The 26,891-nt window shown below is 37.7% G+C and overlaps 1 protein-coding gene across 2 annotated transcripts in view; it reads right to left on the minus strand.

Annotated features, from left to right (window-relative positions):
- Nucleotides 1-26,891, minus strand: part of LOC134743059 (bifunctional 3'-phosphoadenosine 5'-phosphosulfate synthase) — a 37,311-nt gene that overhangs the window by 2,631 nt on the left and 7,789 nt on the right. For both annotated transcript variants that reach the window (XM_063676340.1, XM_063676339.1), the window contains exons 2-10: nt 15,604-15,778; nt 14,714-14,886; nt 13,978-14,115; nt 13,231-13,350; nt 11,234-11,374; nt 10,194-10,256; nt 9,536-9,775; nt 8,793-8,948; nt 7,421-7,526 (exon numbers count right to left, since the gene is read on the minus strand). In XM_063676340.1, coding sequence (XP_063532410.1) covers nt 7,421-7,526; nt 8,793-8,948; nt 9,536-9,775; nt 10,194-10,256; nt 11,234-11,374; nt 13,231-13,350; nt 13,978-14,115; nt 14,714-14,886; nt 15,604-15,778 — 1,312 coding nt within the window. The remainder of the gene's footprint in view (nt 1-7,420; nt 7,527-8,792; nt 8,949-9,535; nt 9,776-10,193; nt 10,257-11,233; nt 11,375-13,230; nt 13,351-13,977; nt 14,116-14,713; nt 14,887-15,603; nt 15,779-26,891) is intronic.

The following is a 26,891-nucleotide window of genomic DNA, read 5'->3' on the forward strand; positions in this document are numbered from 1 at the left end:
TTTAATAATTTTTAAGAAAAAAAAACTGACTTCAATGGGGGATGCCGCTGAAAGTTCACTTATTGTTGATGGTGCACTCTTAGATTCCAGACAATGAAATGAAAAAGACATCATCTTTTGCCTAATAATGTAGAAAAGGAGGTAAAACCACCCACTTTTCTAGTAGCATTTCGTTTCTTTAAGGGTCGCAGTTCTAACCTAACCTAACCTACTTTTCTGATAGCATTTCGTTTCTGTAAGGGTCACAGCTCTAACCTAACCTACTTTTCTGATAGCAGTTCTGTTCTATGAGAATCGCAGTTCAAAACCCAACCACCCACCTAACCCACTTTTCTAGTAGCATTTCCGGGTCCGGATCAGAGTCCGGGTCCGTGTCCGGCTGTCCGGGTCCAAGTTTGAGTCAGAGTTCGGTCCGGGTCCGAGTTGCGGTCCATGTTCAGACCCGGGTCCGGGTCCGAGTCCGGGTCCAAGTTTAGGTCTGGGTCAATAAGGAAGAGAACAAATCGCCAAACGTGAACTATGTGTCATTGAAGAGTTCCATTCTGATTATTATCAGCAGTTAACATTTCATCAAATGTCACTTTTATAAATGTAAATGCTGGATTTGTTGATAAAAAAACAAAAATCACTATATGTATGTCTTTCATATTTGAGGAGTTCCCTCGGTTCCTCGTGGGTCTCATCATCAGAACTCAAGCTTGACAAAATTATGTCTTAAAAACTTAAGTTGCTTAACAAACATAAAGAAGAGGACAAATCGCCAAACGTAAACTATGCGTCATTAAAGAGTTCCATTCTGATCATCATCAGCAGTTCCACTTCATCAAATGTCACTTTTTAAAATGGAAGTGCTGGATTTGTTTATAAAAATACAAAAATCACTATATGTATGCCTTTCACATTTGAGGAGTTCCCTCGATTCCTCATGGATCCCATCATCAGAACTCGAGCTTGACAAAAATGTTTCTTGAAAACCTAACTTGCTTAACAAACATAACGAAGAGGACAAATCGTCAAACGTGAACTATGCGTCATTGAAGAGTTCCTTTCTGATCACCATCAGCAGTTCCACTTCATCAAATGTCACTTTTTAAAATGGAAGCGCTGGATTTGTTTATAAAAATACAAAAATCACTATATGTATGCCTTTCACATTTGAGGAGTTCCCTCGATTCCTCATGGATCCCATCATCAGAACTCGAGCTTGACAAAAATGTTTCTTGAAAACCTAACTTGCTTAACAAACATAACGAAGAGGACAAATCGCCAAACGTGAACTATGCGTCATTGAAGAGTTCCGTTCTGATCATCATCAGCAGTTCCACTTCATCAAATGTCACTTTTTCAAATGGAAGTGCTGGATTTGTTTATAAAAATACAAAAATCACTATATGTATGCCTTTCACATTTGAGGAGTTCCCTCGATTCCTTATGGATCCCATCATCAGAACTCGAGCTTGACAAAAATGTTTCTTGAAAACCTAACTTGCTTAACAAACATAACGAAGAGGACAAATCGCCAAACGTGAACTATGCGTCATTGAAGAGTTCCGTTTTGATCACCATCAGCAGTTCCACTTCATCAAATGTCACTTTTTTAAATGTAAGTGCTTGATTTGTTGATGAAAATACTAAAATCACTATATGTATGCCTTTCACATTTGAGGAGTTCCCTCGATTCCTTATGGATCCCATCATCAGAACTCGAGCTTGACAAAAATGTTTCTTGAAAACCTAACTTGCTTAACAAACATAACGAAGAGGACAAATCGCCAAACGTGAACTATGCGTCATTGAAGAGTTCCGTTTTGATCATCATCAGCAGTTCCACTTCATCAAATGTCACTTTTTTAAATGTAAGTGCTTGATTTGTTGATGAAAATACTAAAATCACTCTATGTATGCCTTTAACATTTGAGGAGTTCCCTCGATTCCTCATGGATCCCATCATCAGAACTGCTTTTTGACAAAAACGGGACCAATCTGTATGTATATACTTACAATCAAAAAAAGAATTTTCAAAATCGGTCCAGAAATGACGGAGTTATGGAGTAACAAACATAAAAAAAAAACATACAACCGAATTGAGAACCTCCTCCTTTGAAATCTTGAAGTCGGTTAATTAATACATTTATTGAGATAATTTAAAAAAAATATATTTCTAAAGCTGGCATTACATGTTATGGTCTACATGTACAAAGCTGGCCACACACATAACGAAAAATCTTAGCGATTTTAGACTGCATATACCCAAAGATAGATATAACTCCGTAATATATATATTAGCTATCCATGCCGTAATCGGCAACGGCGACCCTAGCTAGTTACGAGCGTGAGCTCTGATATGGCTGGCTCCGTAATAGATGGATACAGCCTAAGGAAAAAACGTGCCTCGAAAATCACGAAAATTTGATTCTCGATCAGATGGCGCTTTGTTATTTAACAATTTTAACGCATATCAGTATAAGAACATGGGTAAAAATCATAAAAATAATTAATGCAAATAAAATAAAAAAACATTTATCCATATTTTAATACATTTTATCGTATTTCTATAAATCTTAATTTTTAGTTTTAAAGTGTGTCGATAGATGGCAGTGAATTTACTTTGGTTACAAAATTTACTATGACAGTACCACTCTATCCTATTATATCCTCTTTGATATACCTAATACTCGTATGTATATATATTTTTAGTGACACAATTTACGAACTGAGCGATCATGCACCGTCATCTACACATTACAATAAAACTGCAGTTGAAATCGACAATTATTATCAAATAAAAATTGCAACGATCACCGATGGAGTCAAAAAATATGCAACAATTTGCCACACACGCGTTCAACAAAACTATGAAAAAGGACCGCACCGTTAAATCGTTACGATAAATCCTATGCTGCCCAAATTTTATATGAATATTCTTTCTCTTTATTCACACGATGGCGGTGAAGCGCTTTTTTAACGCGCTTTGAAAAAGCGCTCGTGAGAATGAGGCCTTACGCTCGCGAACCATAAACAAATTCACGTTTATTTTTCACTGACATTATTAATATTGTAATTTGTATCTACCTCCAACATTATTGTTCGCCAAGTTGTTGTTTCAGACAAACCTTTGTTGTCTGGAAACGCGAGTGTCCATTTTGTTGCAGGGCTTGGTTTAATTAAAGCATACCGTGGGTGATTTAACGTAAAATTGATAGACCTAAATTGATTATTATTTTCGATTCATTTTTTCGAGGTTTACCTAGGTAGGTAATATTGTTCCGGTATAGTATTCATAAACAGATGAACAAACTTTGAATTGCCTTTAGAATCTGGGTAGGCATAAAAGATCTTTATATAGAAACAAACAATCAAATGATTATTGGATTTGAATTAATTATTGAATTAGCTTTAGGTAGGTAACTTTTACGCCAATCACAAATATAAAACCTGTAGGTAAGCAAGGAGAACGGTCATTTTGTTGATTGAGTAACCTTTTTCAAATATTTTTATTTATTTTTCAGATCAAGATGTCTATAGTAAGGTTACTCGATGCAGAGATAGGTGATATGAGACCATCTATATTTATGCAATATTTGAAATCAATCGCTCCGTATGGTACATCAGATGAAGAAATAAAGTATTTCGGCCTCAGGCAATTGCCAATACAAGCACAGCTTTTTCTAGTAGCTGCGCGTGATGACAGGAGTCTAGAAGAAGTAGGAAATGCCGCAGATAGAGTAATGGAACTCATAAAGAAAGATAAAGAAAGTAAGGATTCGTTTCAGCTGCAACTGGACAACTTGAGTGCTGAGGTGAAAACACTGAAAGTGACTGTGGAAAAGCTGTCTCGGCCGCCATGTGGGCATGATAATAAAAATTGTGGCCGATCTCGAAGTCGGTCAGAGGACAGAAGATGCAGGTCTCCTAGTAGCTCGGTGTCTCAGACATATAGAATCGCCTGGCGGAAGGGTTGGCGAACTTGTCACTGTACTATAAAGAAAATCAGCTTAAACCGAACCCACCTAAAACACAGGTTTGTGCGTTCCACCTAAGAAACAGCCAGGCCACCAGACAGCTGAACATCGTTTGGGAAGGCAGCCGGCTGGAAAACACTGCCGCCCCCAAATACTTAGGGGTGACGCTGGACCGTTCACTGACCTACAAAACTCACTGCCTCAACACCAAGCAAAAAGTGGCGGCGAGGAACAACATCTTGCGACGCATCACCGGGACCACGTGGGGGGCAACCCCACATACCCTACGCACAACGGCTCTCGCACTCAGCTTCTCTGCTGCGGAATATGCATGCCCAGTTTGGAATAATTCTACACATGCTGCCCAGGTTGACATAGCTCTCAACGAGTCCTGCCGCCTAATAACTGGATGCCTAAAACCCACCAAACGTGACCACCTATACCAACTGAGTGGAATTGCACCGCCGGACATACGCAGAGGCGTAGCCGTGGCTGTGGAGCGAGAAAAACAATTACGCGACCCGCGTCACCCACTGCACGACCACAAACCAGTTGCTGCAAGGCTTAAGTCCCGGAAGAGCTTCATTACAAATTCAGCTCTACACCACCAAACCCCCCAAGAGACTCGCCTCAAATCATGGAACCTGCAACTCAGCGAGACATCGTTACGAATACCAGCTGCGGAACACCTGCCTCCAGGGGGAAAGGAAAAGTGGGCAGTATGGAAAGCCCTTAACAGACTTAGAACGGGAGTTGGTCGGTCAAAAGATAATCTTCTGAGATGGGGAATTGGGCGACAAGGTGATACATTCTGCGAGTGTGGAGTAACCCAAACAACAATACACATGAGACAGTGTTCTCTGTGCTCAACGATGTGCACTGAGGAAGATCTCCTGAGGGCCACACCCCGAGGGCTAGAAGTGGCAAAACATTGGCAGACAAAAATTTAGTTTAAGAAGTTTGATCCCTCTACACGAGTAAGAAGAAGAAGTCTCAGACATCTGGAAATAGTGATACGAAATTGTGCTGGTATCACAATCAATTTGGAGAAAACGCAAATCACTGCGTTTCTCCATGCTCTTTTGGATCTTAATCAATAGGTATACGTAACTTGATACGATTGTATAAGCTTAACAATAATTACGTAATTACCTAATTATGTATTATTACTAAACTTAAAATAATGTTTATTTTTTATTGCTTTTGTTTTACGATTCATGTACAAATAGGTACTTGACTGATTGTTGAAATAAAAATCAAAATGTGGTTTTCATTTACCAAATGGCCTGAAAAACTTGACTAGGATGTCATTAAAATTTTGTAATTAAGCCTAACAAACCAATACGACAAGTTAGTACCTAATACCTAATACGGGTGTGTTAATATATATATATATATATATAAGTACTTATTATAATTACAAACATTGCGCATTTAATAAGATAGTTATTTTAACAGGTTTGTTAAATTAACCGATAAAACACAGTAACCCATTACCTAGGTATATTACTAAACTACCATAAACAGATAGGTGCCTAATTGAAATTTGAGTTTGATATAATAGTGTTATATTTTCGATGCGCCTACCCTGCTGATGTCTAGATTAGTGCCTACCGAGAGTTTCGCTTGCTTGTCTGTCCTGTTAGTGCTTTGTTTATCATTGATACATCATCAAACCCGTAGCTTTTTCTCTTTATCAGTATTTTTATAAGTGCATCCACAATTTTGTAAGTATTTATATAATTGTTATGTGTATTTCAAGATACGATGCGATTGAATCGCACTTAACGTTTCAGACATAGTCTTTTAAAAGAAATACCAAGTAAATAGTTGTTATCTTAACGTACCTACTAGTCTAATTTATTAAAATATGTTAGACAACAAAAGGTTATATTATTTTAATACCTAATGGGTATAGGTGGGTAGGAACCATTATGAGTTTAACAACAGGTTTGGGCAGATCAACCTAGAAAAACAAAAACATAAAATAAAACCAGGCTATTTTTCATAAGCCATTTCTGTTATCATCCTATAAAGGCAAAGCCAAAAAAAGGGTAATGATTGTAGGTTTTTATATGGTATATTCGAATTTGAGGTCACAAATAATTCGATTCAGACCTGCTAGCATGAGTTACGTTCTCGCGCGCGACTTCAAGTATGACGTAACTCATGTTAGACGGTCAAGTGACATAGACTACACTTGGACTACACTTAACAGAAATTTAAACAGGAAAGAAATCCCTAGTCAGAGATTTTTAATTGTCTATTTTCTTATTATATTTTATTTTTAGCTACCATGTTTCCCTTCACAAGCTTTCTTGAAGCATAAATAGGTGACATGACACCATCTCAATTCATGCGACACTTGAAATCACTATGTCCAAAGGACAACATGATCATACTTATATCTGTGTATGACAAATCTAGATTAGGGAAAGCTGCAGATGCTGTAATGGGTGTTTTAGTCATAAGAAACAAGATTGTAATGAATTGTTAATCAGCAGCTTGATCAGTTGAGTGATGAGGTGGAAAAGTTGAGAGTTGGCGTGGAAAAACTGTCTCAGTCACAGTGGGCAGAATGGAATGAATCGCAGCCGCAATCAAAATCGTTCGGGGAAATAGGAGAAGGAAAAATACCACTAGTGCCGTGTCTGAATCGTCTGTAAATACGGACATCACATTTTGTTCGTACCATTTACCAATATGGGGAAAATGCATTTCAATGTGATTCCTCCTTGAGATTTTGATTCTGACTAAGATGAAAAAGACAAAGTTTACTTTATTTTAAGTAAATAAATAAATAATAATTTTAAGTAGGTATTTTTCCTTTCGTTGCTGCTTAATAGGGACCTATTAACTATTTGTCATCACGTAGTCTGTGCATAACATGCATATATAGTTACTCTATTATTAAAGTTAAAATTTACAACTTTGTTTTTATTTCATATTCATATGCCTTAGCAACATTTATATAGAAAGTCCCAAAAATCTATATTAATGGTAGCTTTATGAAATATATTTTTACAGTTAACAGCTAGGTTAGCGGTTAATGAAAATGGAGCCCTACATCAGATTGCAGTTTTGAGCTAATAGTTCGAATTTTAGGTAAATTGGTAATTGGTCGTTTAATGCAGTAATTATTGACGGACTGAGCAGACTGATTGAAATATCCGTCCGTGGCTTGTTATTTAAATTTATACATTAAAGCAGTGCGTCATAGTGATCAATAATGTAAAATAACCAATTAACCATAGATAACTTCTGATAAAATAGCCATAAAAAAGCAATGGGCATGCAAGTGTTCGGCTCTCATGCGCGAACTGATTCTATATTTGTAGCTACCTATTTAAAACTTTAAGAAATAGTGAGGTCCACTGTTTTGATGCAGTTCTCTTTACTTATGAAGTTTGCTGACCAATGACCTAACATTTCGGGTTGAAGTCTAGCTAGATCCATACCTAATGGATGGAGCAGCAGCACCGGCTTCTTGTATCCCCTCTCGGTCAGCTGCCGCTGCGTGTCTTGCATCAGGAGCGCGTGACCGTTATGGATCGGGTTACGTAACTGTTCAACAAATAAAAAGGTATTGTTTTTCTTGATGTTGCATGCTAGTACAACCTGTATACTTAGTACAAATCGCAGAACAAGCAACCAATTGTCACCTACCACCTAAGACACTATTGTACCTAGTTACCTACTTATGGCATTATTCATAAACGCGTTACTGGCCTGAATTAGCTATGAATCGTTTGTCTTTATCTGTCTTATGTATTTGTAAGAAAGGGATAAAACATAATTTAAGTAAATCATGCCTGTAAAGTTTTATGAATAAGGGAACCCCCTTACACCACCCTTAAGGCGTTGAAGGAAGGGGTGGAAAAATTCGCACACATCTGGTAGGTCTAAGTGGCTCAGTTGGCAGAAGCGATTGGACCGATGTTACAATGGTCGCAGGTTCGAGTCCTACCGAAGGTGTACATTTTCCATTTTAGCTTTAATTTAAAAATAAGGATAACCCCTTATTCATAAAACTTCTGTGCAAATAAATATTTACTTGTTATCGTAAGTATACAAGGCTTAGAGAGCTATACGTATAGTATACGTTACGACGTATGCTACTACGTTTGTTTTAGAATAATTATAAATCGACGTAATTTAGGGAAAAGGATCCAACCCACAAAATCTGTCTATAAGGTTTCAACTTTCTGTCAAAAAGAAGTCGTTCATTTAATAAATGAAAAGAAATTTGAGTATGAATACTTTTCGCTAAACTACGTCCAATTTAAGTAAAAAAAAAAGCAGTATTCTCTGACTAGATTGCACCGTAAGCTAAGCAAAAACCGAAAGATAACATGATTAAACAAATACTTTTGCAAAAAAAAACTTAGGTAATGCTCCGTACAAACATCAATACCGACATCCTGCCACATAAGAGCAGTCTGTAGGTTTATTGTGTGCAATCACTATATGAAAGCACCAAAATAATGCAGCAGGCTTCTAATTCCCGGAACTTGGTTAGCAGAAAGAAGGTAGGAGTCTAGTCCGTCATGTCAGCGGTCAGCGAACTTACTCCACACTTCAATGTTACTACCCAAACCCATTAGGCAGTCTCCAGCCAGACTCTTCGCCTACCAATATGGATCTTAAATGTGACATACCTAGGACCCGAACACGGTATTGGTCCCTAGTTCCCGGAACTTGGTTCGCAGCTCGTTCGGCGTCACGAGTCGGGTACGAGTCGTGCCAACGCACTTGCTCCCACACTTCAATGTTACCACTAATAGCCAATTACCGGACCGCCTACTAAGATTGGTCTTAAATATGACATACCTGGAACGCGAACACAGCATCGGCCCCTAGTTCCCGGAACTTGCTTCGCAGCTCGTTCGGCGTGAGACGGTACGAGTCGAGTCCGTCGTGCCAGCGTATTCGCTCGAAAACTTCAATGTTGCCGCCAACCAGCCAGTCGCCGGACTCCTCGATCATCTGTTAATAGTGTAACCTAGTTAAATTCAGACGTAATAAAAATGCTACCCATTTTCTTGTTTAAGTAGGTAAAATCGCGAGCACTAGCGTAAGCAGTATGCGCCAAAAATTAGGACTAAATTGCAGGCACGTGAACAGAAATAACATTAATTCTAGGCATACAAAGTTGTAGTATAGATGTTCGTCGAACTTAAGCTTCATTTTTATGAAAATAAAGCGCACTTTAATAGAAGTATTAACCTTACATCAAATCGTAAGTAAATCGTACGCGCGCGCGTAAAATGGCGACCACCGGCTTACCACCGTAGACCAATCGAAAACCAAGCTTATTTTAATGCTACCTAACAAAGTTACCTTAATATGAGGATGACCAATGTGTGAATTCCTACACCTATACTCCTTTCTGTGCGGGTAGAATTCTGGAGTGCGTAATATGACGACCGGCTTGCCGCCATACACAAGTGCGATGGCCTCGGAGCCAGACAGATTGTCTTTGATTTCGGTGGTCACTGGTAACACCACGGGCCACGGGTTGACCACGGCGCTCAATTGAAAATAAGCCTTATCTCAATGCTAATAAAGTTTACCTTAATATAAGGATGTCCAGTGTGATGAATAGTGAATTGCTTCCCACACCTATACTCCTTTCTGTGTGGGTAGAATTCAGGAGCGCGTAATATGGCGACCGGCTTCCCGCCATACACGAGTGCAATGGCCTCGGAGCCGGACAGGTTGTCTTTGATTTCGGTGGTCACGGGCAACACCACGGGCACTGACTGGTTGACCACGGAGCCGTCGGCGAGGGTTAGGCAGTTGAAATTTAAGGCCTGTAATAGACAGAAGTTTATTAAAGACTAATTATATTATCTTACGACAGTGCAAGGGATCCTTTCGATATCCAATCCAAGCTTAACATAATATAAATCCGTATTTAAAATAAATTACTTCACACCGTGCATGAAATAAAGCACCAGAACATTAATTGAGAAACGTAGACTGAAGTTATTTTTAGACACAATATTATAAATCGTATAGAACTATAAAGAGTAACTTGACCGTGACGTCATTGTTATAAATTCCATAGTGGCAAATCATTTTGACAATTCAAAAAAAGAACCTAATTTCACTAGTAGTCAAATACCCTATTCTTGTGTATGGAATTTATAAAATAAAATAAAATAAAATGCGGGTAATTGTAGGAATATGCGCAGGTATATGTATAATAATAATTCATTATGAACTTACTTGAAGATATTCACGTTCCCGCATGAATCCTTTGAGAGGATAAGCCCATCCTTCTGAGAGTACCTATAAAAAGAACAATGTTGTAGTATTACTCCCTAGATATTTATCTGTCATCATCATCATCATGACAGCCTTTTAGTGCGCCACTTGTCCCGGTCCTGAGCCAATCTCATCCAGACGTGACCGGCAATATTCCGAATGTCGTCCACCCAACGAGCCAACGGACGCCAGAGGCTTCTTTCATCCGATAGATATATATTGCCCTACTGTAAGTATACTTTTTACCAAGCTTTATTTATCATTGGCATCAAGCTAGCAGTCCTGACCTCTGGTCAGGATCAAAAGAAGATCACCCTTGATATTTCACTTCAATGGGGAAGGCTGGTACTTAACGTGATGGTGATATCGACTATAAAGCCACATTGAGATGGTTCAAGAACATGCATTCGATTTTCGTTACATTGCGGTATGTGGTCGATCGACTGAACTTATTGTACTCTGTAGTTAGCAATGTGTCAAATATTGCATGCAATATTACCACTATCCACCATCATATTAGAACCATCTAAACGGGGCTTTATACATATTTTTTATCGGAATTGGCAGCCGCCAGCCAAAACCAATTGTAGATGGCGCTCGCGACGAAGATACAATTTTCAATGGAACTCAACAATGCCATAAGCAATCAAATTGACAGTTGCCTTCCCCGTTCGATCAATCGGTCTAGTCTAGTACCAGTACCGACCGCGATGTTACGTAACAAACGCGCCAATAAAATAACAACGATTTTTACAGTACATATGGTGCTACTTTCTTGCACTAGTGCGTCAAATAGCACTTTTCGTGCATATATAGAAAGTTTAAAGGGCCATATGTACTGTATAACGTTGTACGATACACGTGCGAATAGGTAATTCGCAACTCGTGTCGATTTAAAACACTCCCTGCGGTCGTGTTTTAATTTATCGCCACTCGTTTCGAATTTCCTCTTTTCCGCACTTGTATCGTAAATTAATCAAAACAGGCAATTTTGAGCTTACCTGCACCCACATAAGGTCCAAAGTGGTAATTTCGACAGACGGCAAGCTGGCCGCCTCCTCGATAGCGCTGGTCAACCGGTTCCCGTATATGAACAGCTCTTCGACGCCAAGCTGGTTGCCTTCGAAGCTTGGAATAATGCCCTACAAAAAAAGTACAATTTACTAACTTGATGAATATTCCACGAAATTGTAGAAACACAAATTTTATTAACGTGTAGAGGTATAGCATTTTATCCATATTTAACAAAGCACTCAAAAAATGCTCTGCTGCTCTTAAATACAAATGTAAAATGTCTTTATCTATATTTTACTTAAAAAAGTGGTACAAAAGATGGTATAAAAATCCAGAAACTGGCATGCAAAATTATTACAGAATTTATTTATTTATTCAGAGCCCACTGTGTCCCACTGCTGGGCAAAGGCCTCCCCCCTCTTTTTCCACTCGTCTCTGTTTAATGCTATATCCGGCCAGCCTGTCAAGAAGGAGTCCAAGTTATCCCGCCATCGCCGACGAGGTCTGCCGGATCTCCGGTTAGACTCGTGGGGCTCCCACTCCGTGGTTAACTTGGCCCACAAGTCATCCGGCATTCGGCAGACATGACCAGCCCAGTCCCATTTCAACTTGGCCGCTTTCCGAGCTACGTCTATTATTTGAGTCTTAGAGCGCAGCGTGGTGTTTCGGACTCGATCTCTTAATTTTACACCTAATATGCTGCGCTCCATAGCTCTCTGGCAAACCCCGAGTTTGGACTTCTGAGCTTCCGTCAAGGACCAGGCCTGAGCACCGTAGGTGAGAACTGGAAGTACGCACATGTCCATAAGCCTACGCTTGAGTGACAGAGGTAGGTCTCCCTTCATCAGGTGTTTCATTGACCAATAGCTCTTCCAGGCGTTTATTTATTTATTTATTTATTTATTCTCTATTACAGAAAGTACCTAAATATTAAGAAGCATGCATTGGTACGCATTTAGAGTACTTAAATCTAATATTCTAATGCACTTTTAAATCTAACGTATTACCAAGTACATATGACTATATCGACGACTAAAGGGGCCCACTGACTATCCGTCCGCCGAACGATATCGGCCTGTCAGTTGTTCGGAACTGTCAAATTTTTGTTCTAACTGACAGGCCGATATCGTCCGGTGGACTGATAGTCAGTGGGCCCCTTAAAACATTTTTTTCAGCACAAGTTTTGATACAATATTGATTGATAACTTTATTTGGATTTCATTCTGATAAATAATTAATTAAACTAGGCGTTTATTGCTAAATTCCGTGATAGGAACTAGAAAAAAATGTTGCTATTTTGCGGAAAATATAGTAAAAATAAATACTCCGCTATGTATTAAATATCTATTATCTAGCAAAAAATATAATTAACATTAATTTCCGCAGAATTGAGATGTTATCATTAATTTATTTGCTCGTGATATGACTATTATGACGTAGTATTTTACAGTCAGATTAAGGTTAATCTTCGATCGTGATCGACAGCGATTGTCTAATGATATCAATTGTTATTTGTTTCCGCATTAGTACTTAGCTATCGTGGCAAATTTAATTTAAAACGCAACGCATAACACAACGATTTTAGACGAATTATTTCTTTCAAGCATTCCTCAATGTCAGCGATGATTAAACTGGAAATTTAATCATCGCTGACATTCAGTATGGACAGCCTCCTATTTTATTGTATAGAAGAAGAACCAAAATACAAGTGGTATTGACGTGCCTCCAATGGAATGTCCACTGAGAAAGGTTTTTATAGATGACGCCAGCATAGTTTTCCCCTGTTTCTGATGCTGACGTCATCTGTAAAAAGTTCGACCAGGCATAGTCGCACAACTTACATTGTGGACTCCTCGATGGAGTTGTCCGTCTGCACCACCAGCTCGGGTGCTCCGGGCCGCTCCTTGCGTGATGCCAGTGAAGCCCTGAACTCCACCAGTGGCCATGTTTGTACCTAATGAAGTTCGATAAAAATGGTATTTACATTAGCCTCCAATAGTCGCACGACTTGCATGGTGGACTCCTCGATGGAGTTGCCCACCGTCTGCACCACCAGCTCGGGTTCTTCGGGCCGCTCATACTCTTGCGTGATCCCAGTGAAGCCCTGAAATGACAAACGGATATGTATTAAAGTAGTCAATACTTAACTATAATGCGATATACTCGGGGTTTTGACATAATAATTGAAAGTCATAATGTAATGATTGCAATTATTATTAGTCATCATTCTGAAACCGTTAACTTTTCAGGATTGCCATAAAACAAACCTAACCTAGGTTAGGTTAGATTAGTTACGCGTTTCTATGACTGATATGACTAACGAAAATGTGGACAAACAATACATTATGACTTATATCTTTATGGGAAACAATAGAGACCCGATATTCTGTTGTCTATGCTTTATCGTGTGGCTGTTAAATACTTGTTCTTAGTCAATTAGGTACATATACATCAGGGGCGTGTCGTCTATAGAACTGGCTTGCCTTATTTGAGACAATTGAAAACCTTGTTTTACAGATGTCAAGAAATACTAGCTTCGTCTTGCCCAAACGGGTAGGTTTGATAGAATACACCGCCACTGATAACAGTGGATCTTTATGCAAGTTCTATGGATGTTCTGTGGAATTGTACTATTTAATATCGCAAAAATACATTTCTACCTATAAAGGTATAAATGTATTTTCAATTCCACATCATGATTTTAGACAAATGCTATAAAAATCAAGTTTACCTTAATCTGTCCATCTCTGGCTTTCTTATACAGTCCCTTGGTGTCTCTCTGCTCGCAAACTTCTAACGGGGTGTCAATGAAAACTTCGAAGAACGGGAATCCAGAATCCGTATGTGTACGGCGCGCGACTTCTCGATCCTGAATGTAGGAAATAGAATAACATTAATTTCGTATAAATCCTATCCTACGAAATTGGCATAGAAAGAGCATAAACCTAGTCTGGCTAAACATTAATTTCCTTCAGTAACAAAAGACGACAAAAGCTTCTCATCATCATCATCATCATTCTAGCCTTCAATCGCCCACTGCTGAGCATAGGCTTCTAGTGACGGAAAAGGTTAAATCTATAGGTATTTATGGTATTATCGTAAGTTTTGAGTCGGTATATCTGAATCGCGGTATTCGCGATTGTAAGCTGGCTATTAGAAATTGAACCCGCTAGAAGCGATTATACTCGTCAACACCTAAATGCAATTTGCGAAAAATCATATAACTCGAGCAGTGCATTTAGATAAGCGACGACAGGGTAACGACCCTGCATACCATAGCAGTGTAACTTTAGTATAAAATAGCTAGTGATAAAGGTGAGGGATCTGGCAAGCAAAATTTTAAACATTAGTATAAGTAACTGAGATAAACGGTTAAATAAAACCGCGCGATTGCAAGTTTCGCGCGATGCGCGATATTTTTTATTTCATTCTAATTACCTGGCTTTACTCCCCTCGTAAGCTCTTACCTCTGCAAACGGCGACACGAAACTGCAAAGGCACACATGACCGCTGTCCGCGAACAGTTTGGCCACCTCCGCGACTCGCCGGATGTTCTCCTCGCGGTCCTGCTTCGAGAACCCAAGGTTCTTGTTCAGGCCCGTGCGGATGTTGTCCCCGTCTAGCGCGTATGTAGGAATACCTGTGAATTCATATAGATTAGTGTAAGAATAATTTATATTGTAATTTATCATTATGAAATAAATAAACTAAACTAAACTATAATCATGCAACCATTTGTAACAGATCAAAGGGCTAAGAAAAACTCAAGTATAGAACATCAGACAACTGCCTCACAGCACAGCTACTATTGATTTGATACCGACCACGATGACCGGTTAGCGAAATTGTGTCAAATTCAACCTCTAGACACCAAGTAGGCTTCTAGCGCGAACGCAATAGTGGTCTTGCTAGCACCACTGATTCCGGTCAGCCAAACAATGCAGACAAACCTAATCTTGCGATACTAAGTGAGCTTCTATAGCACGATCACAACGGGCATTTTTAGGGCTCCGTACCCAAAGAGTAAAAACGGGACCCTATTACTAAGACTCCGCTGTCCGTCCGCCAGTCACTCATGAACCGTGATAGCTAGACAGTTGAAATTTTCAGAGATGATGTATTTCTGTTGCCTCTATAACAACAAATACTAAAAACAGAATAAAATAAATATTTAAGTGGGGCTCCCTTACAACAAACGTGATTTTTTGCCCTTTTTTGCGTAATGGTACGGAACCCTTCGTGCGCGAGTCCGACTCGCACTTGGTCGGTTTTTTTATGTTTTACCTTGGACGTACATGTTAATAGCAAGTTATAAAGTATAAAAGTGCCCAATAGTAGTCTAAAGTTCTAAACCAACCTTTAGACACCAAGTAGGCTTCTAGCGCGAACGCAATAGTGGTCTTGCCCGCTCCACTGAGGCCGGTCAGCCAAACGGTGCTGCCACGAAAAGCGCGGCTGCCGAGCGAGCGGCTCCGCTTCGCCCGCGATACCGTGTGCTTCTGCTCCACCACATTCGTAGCCACTTGAGCGCACTAAAACAAAACAAAATACAATTATTATAAACTACTAAACCTAGCTCCTTCTCTTTACATCAATACCTTAATATGAACTGGGTAGTGACTTATCAGAGCATCAATTTCTCCTGCTCGGGTTCCGCCATCAAGTATTCCGGATTATAAATAAACAGGCCTACCGCGAAAATCAAAATTTCATTATCAATTTTCAATTTTCGCGGTAGACCCTCAGTTGTTACACTATTTATAGTGATATGAATCTTTCATCCCTATTCTTTTCTAATGAATATCAAGTTGTTTAAAACCGAGATTTGTCTGGAAAATGTTAGAAAAGTAGTGAGTAATTTTAATGATTCGTAAGTCATATAATTCAGATTTAATTAATACTTCTAAGTTCTAATTACGGCACCTTTTTTAACAGAAAAATCACGTTTACCAACGTACCGCCAGAATTGTGTCCAAGATTTTACAATAATTTTAAAATGGCCCTACTTTGCTCCTTGGTGGGTATACTATGCTCCAATTCAAAAAACCGGCCAAGTGCGAGTCGGACTCGCCCACCGAGGGTTCCGTACTTTTTAATATTTGTTGTTATAGCGGCAACAAAAATACCCCTCCCCCCCTGCCGAGGTTTTCCCGAGGGGCTACAGTATGGGGTTCTTCAAAAAAGGAGTGTACAGGTTTTTAAAGGGTCGGCAACGCGCGTGTAATATCTCCGGTGTTGCAGGCGTCCATAGGCTACGGTAATTGCTTACCATCAGGCGGGCCGTATGCTTGAATGCCACCGACGTGGTATAAAAAAATTACATCATCTGTGAAAATTTCAACTGTCTAGCTATCACGGTTCATGAGATACAGCCTAGTGACAGACAGACGGACAGTGGAGTCTTAATAATAGGGTCCCATTTTTACCCGTTGGGTACGGAACCCTAAAAAGGACAACGTCTTGGATATTCAAACAATATTTCTATATTATTATTTATATACTCAGATAAACGAAATTGTATTTTGAATTGCTACGTTAGTCATAAAATTAATCTCTCTTTTTTGGCCGGGCCTATTAATTTGGCGCACAATGGGGTAACTTTGCACCCTTAAGTAAACTATAGGTAGGAGCAAAAATACCCCAAACAATGGGTATCTTGTGCTCCTTATTCATAGACACGTTTTATATAAAACAACTTTTTATAAAGTTGATTTACCGATAAAATATGTTACAAAGATGTTTTTCTTAATATTGAATTCGTCTGAATATTTAATATTTAACAGTTTAAAAAAATTTTCAAAATTTCCTCAAAGTGGAGCAAAAATTGGAGCAAAGTAGAACCATTTTACGGTACAGAAAACGTTGCATGAAAACAAACAATATTAAGCTCAGGTTTACTCTAGACTTTGCATGCTACCTACGTTATTTATTATATAGATTAAGATTATAGGTAATTAAAAAAAAAGATACGTTATCATGATTTTGATTACTAGTCACCCTGACTTATTTCTATAATATGATATCATATCTAAAACTTTAGTTGCTTACAAATTACCTTTTGATATTTTCAAGTACAGGTGTTCTCATACTAATAATCCTCTATCTATATCTATAATCTACTGAGTACTGAGGCTAAGGTAAAACTACACAGTCATATTGTTTTTTTTTTTTTTCAATTGTATTAAAATTTGATCCATCTCTGAAGAACGTCGCAACCGCGTAATTGAATTGCCCCCAATGAAGGAAGATATAAAGAAGTAACATATAAATATAATTTTATAATCACATCACAGTAATAAATACAGTACCTAAACTAATTCCCAACATTTAGGAATTTATAATATTATTGACAAACTAGGATCTAAATAAAAAAAAACGCCAAATGCATGTCTAATAACAACGTATAAACGAAAGTTACCTTTATAAGATACGAATAAAGCAATAAACAAAAATCCGTACAAGCAAAAGCTCTTATCTGCGCTGCACTGTACTTATGACCTTATATAAAACCGGGGACAAGTGAGAGTCGGACTCGCCCACCGAGGGCTCCGTAGTTTTTAGTATTTGTTATTATAGCGGCAACAGAAATCATCTGTGAAAATTTCATCTGTCTAGCTATCACGGTTCATGAGATATAGCCTGGTGACAGACAGACCGACAGAGGAGTCTCACTAATAGGGTCCCGTTTTTACCCTTTGGGTACGGAACCCTAAAAACACTGACTAATATGTCCTGTGCTTGATCGATAGGTAAACACAAGTAAACAAACTATTAAATATGTATAACTTGTATAAGCTCATGATGAAATGGAGGCATAAGTTGCATCTAGTTGTAATAACCCATATTGCACAGATAGTCAATAAAACTAATTAAGCAGCAGGTGTTCTCATTTACATATTCTCGTTTGATTTAGGTATGTCTCATAATGCTCCATTATCTAAGCCAAGTCAATTATTTACTTATTAGGGTTCCGTACCCAAAGGGTAAAAACGGGACCCTATTACTAAGACTCCGCTGTCCGTCTATCCCTCTGTCTGTCTGTCTGTCCGTCTGTCTGTCACCAGGCTGTATCTCATAAACCGTGATAGCTACACAGTTGAAATTTTCACAGATGATGTATTTCTGTTGCCGCTTTAACAACAAATACTATAAAGTACGGAATCCTCGGTGGGACAAAGAAAAAGGTGGAAAGGTGGTGAAAGGGAAAGGTGGGAAGGTGTAAGCTGACTTTTTACTGAAAACAATGCGTGTCAAGGTTATAAAACCAACCGATTAATATTTCACAGTTGGAATAAAAAAAATCTTCATTCACTAGGTTGCCGACCATAACACTCCGCACCCTCCTTGAGCTCTGGCAACCTTACTCACCGGCAGGAACAACACTGAGTAGGGTTACTAGGGTCTAGTGTTATTTGTCTGCGGTTTTCTGTAAGGTTGAGGTACTTCCCCAGTTGGGCTCTGCTCTAGATCTGGAAAGACATCCGATGTGCTGTGCCCTACCACACAAAGCGAGATGACATTCACAGTGCCCATTCCCCCCTTTTGGACGTAGTTTAAGGACATACCCGGGTCCAGGACGTACATGTATTAATTATAAAATAAGGAATAGGAAGAGAGAAAAACATATAATAAAACTTCAATGAAATTACACAAAAACGGTACAAATTATTAGCACAGGTACACGGTACGGTACAGGTTATTAGTAAAACTAAAAATAATACCGATCGAAAGTAACATTGAGTTTTTTTTTAAATCTCTTAGTTAAAACTTAAAACGATTAAATATTCGTTTTGTTAGCTATAACGAAACTTCCGTGCATAGGTTTATGTATTTAATTATAATAAGTGTAATTAAAGTGCGACGTTGCGCACAATAAAGCGACCTTAGTCCAAGGTTAAAGCTGCTCTCAATCTATTATCTATAAAAACTATAAGCATGTATTTATATTTTTTAAGAGCTATAGTTATTTTCTTCCTCTTCCTTAATAAAAAAAGAATCTCAATATTTATATATCACCAAACACTAGAATTATATTGGCAATTTTGAGCTACTACAGCGATTAAATTTCAATATCTGGGAGACCGAGCTTTGCTCGAAAAACATATAAATACTCAAAAATGCGCGTTTTCCCAAAGTTAAGACCTCGCTAGATCGAATTTTCGCCACCGAATACCTGCATATAGCAAATTTCATCGAAATCGTTAGAGCCGTTTCCGAAATCCCCGAAATATATAAATAGATATAGATATATACAAGAATTGCTCGTTTAAAGGTATAAGAAGTAAGAGGTCAATGTGGACCAGACCGTTTACAGATATAGAGCATAATTGTTTTGGATCGTATTTTCTCGGAAACGTTTGTATTTGTCATGCTACTTCAGTCAACCTCAGTACTTTTTGTACCGAGACTGACTGAAATAGCAAGACACGTTCGTACGTTTCCGTGAAAAAACGATGGAAAATAATTATGCACTACATCTGTACCTACAAGCTCTTGCATTTGTGCACTTTGTGTACGTCGTGGGTCAAAATTATTTTTGTCTTGTTTTTGTCCCCAAAAAATGTGACAGAGTGGAGCTTTTTGTAATGGGGTGAAATTTAGTTTTTAATTTTTCTCGTGTGAATTATAATCTACAGTCAGAAAGACATGCAATAGCACTCGACTTTTTTTTATTTATTAGATAAAAGACAAAAATACATACAAGCGTGACAGAGTGGTCAGAAACAAAACAAAAAGAATTTTGACCCATTATAAGCTACACAATACTCCACTTACTTGAGCAGACGAGACGGTCGATAAAGAAGAAGGAGCGAAGAGCTGCCATTGCGACTGTGTTTGAGCGTGGTTTGAGCGACGTATACGTATACGAGATTTTTCCCTGTATGACGTCTTTCCAAAAAGATAAAATCTCTTCTCTACATCTCCACATTGTATAATTTGACGGTAACAATAATAGTGTATCGCACTTGGATCAAAATATAAAAGCGGACAAGATGCACTGCGGTCTGCGAGTAAATTCAAATCAATATCTACCTATTCACGTTGGTTTTATAAGAATATATGTATTTGTAAGGATCTCTTTGAACCTAACCATTACCATTAAATCACGAATGATGGCAAAACACCTACAGACTGTGACGATCACTTTAAATTAATTGGATGCACGGAATTAGTCTCGTAATTAAAACACTACAAGTCATATGGCATATGCGTAGTGAAGGGTAACCTGCTAAACCTTGAGAGCGTGTCCATATTCAGACAACTCTTGGCTATTAACAACTAGTCCCGATTATGTACAAGAATTTAATGTAAATTAAAATGCATTAATCTTTTGCAGTGCTAATACTGCATAAAGCCTGTTTTTTGTTGATTTTTAGGGTTCCGTACCCAAAGGGTAAATACGGGAGCCTTACTAAGACTCCGCCGTCTGTCTGTCTGTCACCAGGCTGTATCTCATGAACCGTGATAGCTAGACAGTTGAAATTTTCACAGATGATGTATTTCTGTTGCCGCTATAACAACAAATACTAAAAACAGAATAAAATAAATATTTAAGTGGGGCTCCCAACAACAAACATGTTTTTGAAGTGAAAACTACTTTAGCGGTGCTGTGCACTTTTTGTGATGGGGAAAAAATGTTAAACTCGCGACAGATTGATAGTCACATTGTGTTTTTAGTATGTTGTTATAGCGGCAACAGAAATACATCATCTGTGAAAATTTCAACTGTCTAGCTTTCACGGTTCATGAGATATAGCCTGGTGACAGACGGACGGACAGAGGAGTCTTAGTAATAGGGTCCCGTTTTTACCCTTTGGGTACGGAACCCTAAAAAGGCTGTCTCCGCCTCTTTTTAGGTGAGTTTGGTGAATTTACCATTATAATTCACCCAAAAACAGTCCAAAACACTAGCGAGTCACACAGTAAGCAGGAAACAGTCCAATAATACACAAGCCGTCACACAGTAAGCGGGGAAGTCCAGTAAACAGGCCGAGTCGCAAATAAGGCAGAAGATAATCCAGTAAATGGGCCGAATAACAGATTACTTAAACGGAAAACAATACAAAGGAGCAATTAGACGCGTTCGCACCGGCAAGAGACAGAGTTGACTGTCATGTAAACTCACCCGTTGCACATGCATCGCCCTTATCGAGTTATCGCTGACCAATCACGTGCAGTCTGAGTTTTCTAGTTTTCGTTAAGTATAGCATACAAAATCGGCAGCAATAAAAGCAAAAATCAAAACGGTAAGAAACAGATCTGGGGGCACGGTAGTGCCCTCGCCAAGACCAGCAAAGCGAAGCGCAAGGGCACTGGCACTACCTACCTTTTCTCGATAATTTCTTTCTCATTTCGTTCCCAAAATTTCGTTTAAGTTTTGGAGGAGGATAATGTCGAGAACGATACCTCGTTTTCTGAGATTTTTACGTCGGATTTTTGGACGGAGCTGCAGTTGTCCTAGTCGACTATCACACGAATTTGTGCTTTCACTGAATTTGCAAATTAAGCTGCTATCCAGTCCGCTCAGTTTCCGCTCTTTACTCTTTTTTGGTGGCCCACTTGCATAATTAAATGAATCTGACTAATCAAATTTTTATTTGAGTACGTGCTTAAACTTTCAGGTGTATTCTAATTTTAATAACAGGATAGGAATTAAATCTGGATTAGATATGGATCTGATCTGTCAGTGTCAACATTGACGTACTTTTGACACTAACAGATCAGATCCATATCTAATCGAGATCGAATTCACATCCTGTTATTAAAATTAGAATACGCCTGTTTGATCCCTTTAATTTCAAATTACAAACAGAGCAACTCTGAACTTAGAATTACAAAAGTGCGATGATCGATTTTGCGACAGATCGCTATCGCGATAGGAGGTTATTGGAGGTGTGTAGGAGGTTATTGGGCGACACTCGACAGAACGATTCTACGACGAACGTTTGTCCGGAAGATCAATCGTGATAAACTGTTACTCGACAAAATTGTTTTGCAATGAACATTTGTTCGAAGTTTAAGGCCGTACTCAACTGCGAAGCGATGTTTACTTATACAACCTTGATATACTTTTTATCTAGGATTATTATGGAGATTACACCAAGAGCAGCAAGGTAATTTGTGCAGTCTGTTCTAAATATGCAACGAACCTAATCAAGTATTTAAACTAAGTAGTTCATAACCGAAGGCAAATTAAATACTTGTTACGCAACGAGCCCTTGATACTCTAGATTCGTATAACACCTTAGTTACCTTAGTAGGTAAAGGGCATAATGCGGTTGGTGTATGTTGTACCTACTTACATTTTGTACTTATTTTCTGAAGTCGTGATTAGTAACAAATTATTACTGCTAATAAATGATATTTAAGCACAATTAGATAAGAACAACAAAGATTAAAGATGCAATTATATATGCAACTAACTATAACGGTATGCAAGTTTTCTCGTATGTTTTATCTCGCTTGCTGTACATTTTTTCCATCTAAGAAAGTCAATTACCTAACAATAAAATCTAAAATTGCAAAAGATTTACTCGATTTTGTTTTGTTTCTGTTAAGAGGGGGAATATACGTTGTTAAGCTAGGGAATTAGAAGTAAATAAAAGATATGGCGCGAAAGAAACTTGCGACGGAAGATATGGCCATAGCTCGGGTTTTTAACTTTTATATCTATTACTAAAATTTTGCTCGACACATCATCGGCTATAATTATCACTAGCTATTTAAGTTACCTATTGAATTATTTTTGAATCTGTTTAAATAATGGCTGAATAATTGTAATATTGTTGTGGGATAAGGGCAGGAAGAGGAGAATTGTAATTTTAGGATTTAAATAAACAACAACTATCCAGCTATTTTATACTAACATTATACTGCTATGGTATGCAGGGTGTACTTTGCACTTGTAACTTGCAGTTGTAACTGAAAATAAAGGAAAAATAGACAGGTTTTCATGAATTCTTTCTATCGAACCAACTTTAACCTTTTAAGGTTTTGTTTCGAATGTGCCCTTGCAAATATAGTATATTTTTCGTGTGTTTTCTTTTTCATGGCGTTTGCCCTTGAGTAAACGTGTAAAAATTTCATATAACTTCTACAGTTTTGCGTGAATCCGCCCCTTTTAATACATAGAGGTTCCTTGGTCATTTGTAGAGTTCTCGAACGGTGACACACGGATGACACGGAGCCCTAATTATATACACTTCCTGTGATCCTGGTGTGGATCTCTCGGGGCGCGAGTACGAACCGCACTTCTAGTCTGTTCGACTTCACGTTCGAGTTAAAGTGTTTCAATAAGTTTTTATTAGGTATTTTATATTTTAACTGGTCGAATACAGAGTAGAAAAGGTAATAATTAATTATGTTCGTTACGAACTTGTCCGTAACTCTTCACATAGGAAATGGAGAAAGTCAATACTTTACGTAAAACCAGCCAGTCTCATAACACGTGAGATAATAGCGTTGTTTTGTGTTAAATAGCGGCTATTACTGCATTTACTGCGGCAAGTATGGGCGTCACTTGCTCACTTGTTACGAGTTTGGTTAATTATTCCAATAAGAATATACACCTGTGCATATATTTAGTGGTTAGGATTAAAGATGAAATAAAATCAGTGACGTTCATAAAACTTCATTAGCCACCAGATTGCCTTTTTTGGAACAATTTAGCAGCTACAGTTTTACAATTACGGAAAATGACACTGAACTCTATCGGCGAAGGATGACAGGCTAAAAATAATATTTTTGACATATATTACTTGAAATAGATTGTTTTAATTAATCATTGAAATGATAAAATATGTATTATATACTAGTACCTACGCTAACTGGAGGTGTGGAAAGATAACAAGAAAAAAGATGAAATACAGATTCAAATGGTAAATAAGGTATTTTAATTGGCGAATCTATACTTACTACAACAAAATCTATAATCATCTTAGATATATCTACCTATAAGCTTTAAGTTTCACTTTAAATAATGCTGTACAGAAAAAACTGCTTTGGATTAATTGCAAAACTAACAGTATGTTTATGCACAAAATATCCTCACTAGGTTTGCAGATATTTAATACAAATTGCTTGAGCTAGTAATAACATAATCATCACACGACTAAATCGGCATGGAATAGAATGATACGGATGTGTCTCGTTAACTGTAATTCCGCATGGTGGACTGCACTTAATACTTAGAACATTCAACAACTGAAATAGCCTTAATATGGCGTATTTGCGTACAAAAATGTCTGTCGAATTTTGCGGGGAGGTGAAGAAGTAACACATGCGAAAGATTACTCACACATGCAAAAACGATCTGTGTCGAAACACGAAGAGACACACCACACAAACGGAGTCTCTATAATATTGTTTCCCATAAAGTTTTAAGTCATAAAGTCTTAATGTATTGATTGTCCGCATTTTCGTTAGTCATAATTTGGTTTTCCTCAGAAACGCGTAACTTTTCAGGATTGCCATAAAATAAATCTAACCTATCTATAGGATAATCTTACGAAAATCCTGAAAAGTTAACGGTTTCAGAATTATGACTAATGATCTGACAATCATTACATTATGACATTATGACTTTCAATAATTATGTCAAACAAAGGGATCCGACACAAACGTCTATGTCTATGATTTTTGATGCTAGGTATATGATTTTTTGCACATTGTGCAAGGTTTTTGACAGAGGGGTAAGTTAATGAAAGACTAGTCAAGTTATCTATGGTCTAAGACTTAATAGCATAACTATTGCCGGCAGTATTTCTCCAATAATAATCTTGACTAAAAATGGACTCCTCAAAACAGTCTAGCATGCCATCATTTTATGGTTTTCATTGGCAATAGTTGATTACCGAGACGAAATACCTAATACCAAATAACCAAATCACCAGTCAGAAAAATCAACCAGCATAATATTTTAAGGGTTCCCTCTATTCCTCGCGGAACCCACCCAGTGTTATATTATATTATAAAGCATAAAATATAGTTTTCAATAGCTTCAAAGCATTAGTAGATACTAATTTTTTCGTGCAATAAAATTTTATAAACTCATAGTGATAGAAAAAACATAAAATTGTAACTTTATTGGAAATGAGAACATTGTTGTTAATTGAGGTTTGATAACAAATCATGTCATTTTCTAATTACTTTAGTACTTAATTAGTGTTGCGAATGTTACGATAAGCATAGCTATGAATAACGTCGCGTTTTAACGGGCTATTTGGAAGCGATGGAGACATTCGGAATCTTAGAAGTCAAAACCTTCAACATCACAATGTGAACTTCTCATATTCTGTAACAAAGTTGGAATCTGAAGTCGAGCATAAGTATTTTATACAATAGTGTAAAACATTTTTATACTCGTATAAGTAGTAACATCTCATTAACACGTGACACATTTCACACATTATTCGATCGATTTTTTTAATTTCGAACGTTTTTGTGTTCAATGACTTTACTTACCAAAACATGCAAATAGCTGAAACAATAATTATTTTAAGCGTCATCAAGGCGGTTTTGAATTTAAAAAAATACAATTTCTGGATATTGATTTTTCTATATCTTAGGTTACGGAACCCTCTATAATTATGCATCGTCTTACCAAAGATAGATATAACTCCGTAATAGATGGATACAGTCTAAGGAAAAAACGTGCCTCGAAAATCAAGAAAATTTGATTCTCGTTCAGAGGGCGCTACTAGCTTTGGCCTACTGTCGTATAGACGGCGTTGATCGTTTCGTTTGTTATTTAACAATTTTAACGCATATCAGTGAAAGAACATGGGTCGAAATCATAAAAATAATTAATGCAAATAAAAAAAAACATTTATCCATATTTAAATACATTTTATCGTATTTTTATAAATCGTTATTTTTAGTTTTAAAGTGTGTCGACAGATGGCAGTGAATTTACTGGGGTTACAAAATTTACTATGACAGTACCGCTCTAGTATAAGTTACTCTATGGTCTTACCTACATGGACTTTACTCGAAATAGTGTGTGTGTGTGTGTGTGTGTACTGAACCTCTGCGTTATACCTAACTCTTATAGAGTTGTGAAATAAATATGTGCCATTTTCAACCAAAAGGGCACTTATTGTCGCTTGTCAGTAAGGCGCTATTTCCATATAGCTTCAATTAGAAATCAACCTTATCAACAAGCGACAATGTGGTACCTTTTGGTTGAAAACGTCACATATGTACTTCTGTTTATTGAGTAAGTATCATATTTGCTCTGATTTCAGGTCATTTACCAGAGATTATCAAATATAGTTGTAGTGGTAGAATCAGACCGTTTGGGTGATAATAGGTATGACAGTGAACTTTAACCCGATTCCAATAACCACCTTAAGACTATATATTTTAATCAAATCGGTTTGAAGACGATGGATTCTATAAATATAACATTGCATGCGTGCCAATCACAAAGCTAGCACTACAAGATTTGACAACAGACATACACCGGGTAGGGATCGGTAAAGGTAAAAGCTCATAATAATTGAAACTAATAATAACGTAAAAAATATGGGTATACTCTATGAAACACAAAATATTATATTAAGTAGGTACCTATATGATTCCAAAGTTCATAATTTATTAAGATTGATGTTCGTAAAAAGGATAATGTAATGACCTAATGACAAT

Source organism: Cydia strobilella, chromosome 7 (genome assembly GCF_947568885.1).
Source record: "Cydia strobilella chromosome 7, ilCydStro3.1, whole genome shotgun sequence".
NCBI classification, from domain to species: domain Eukaryota; kingdom Metazoa; phylum Arthropoda; class Insecta; order Lepidoptera; family Tortricidae; genus Cydia; species Cydia strobilella.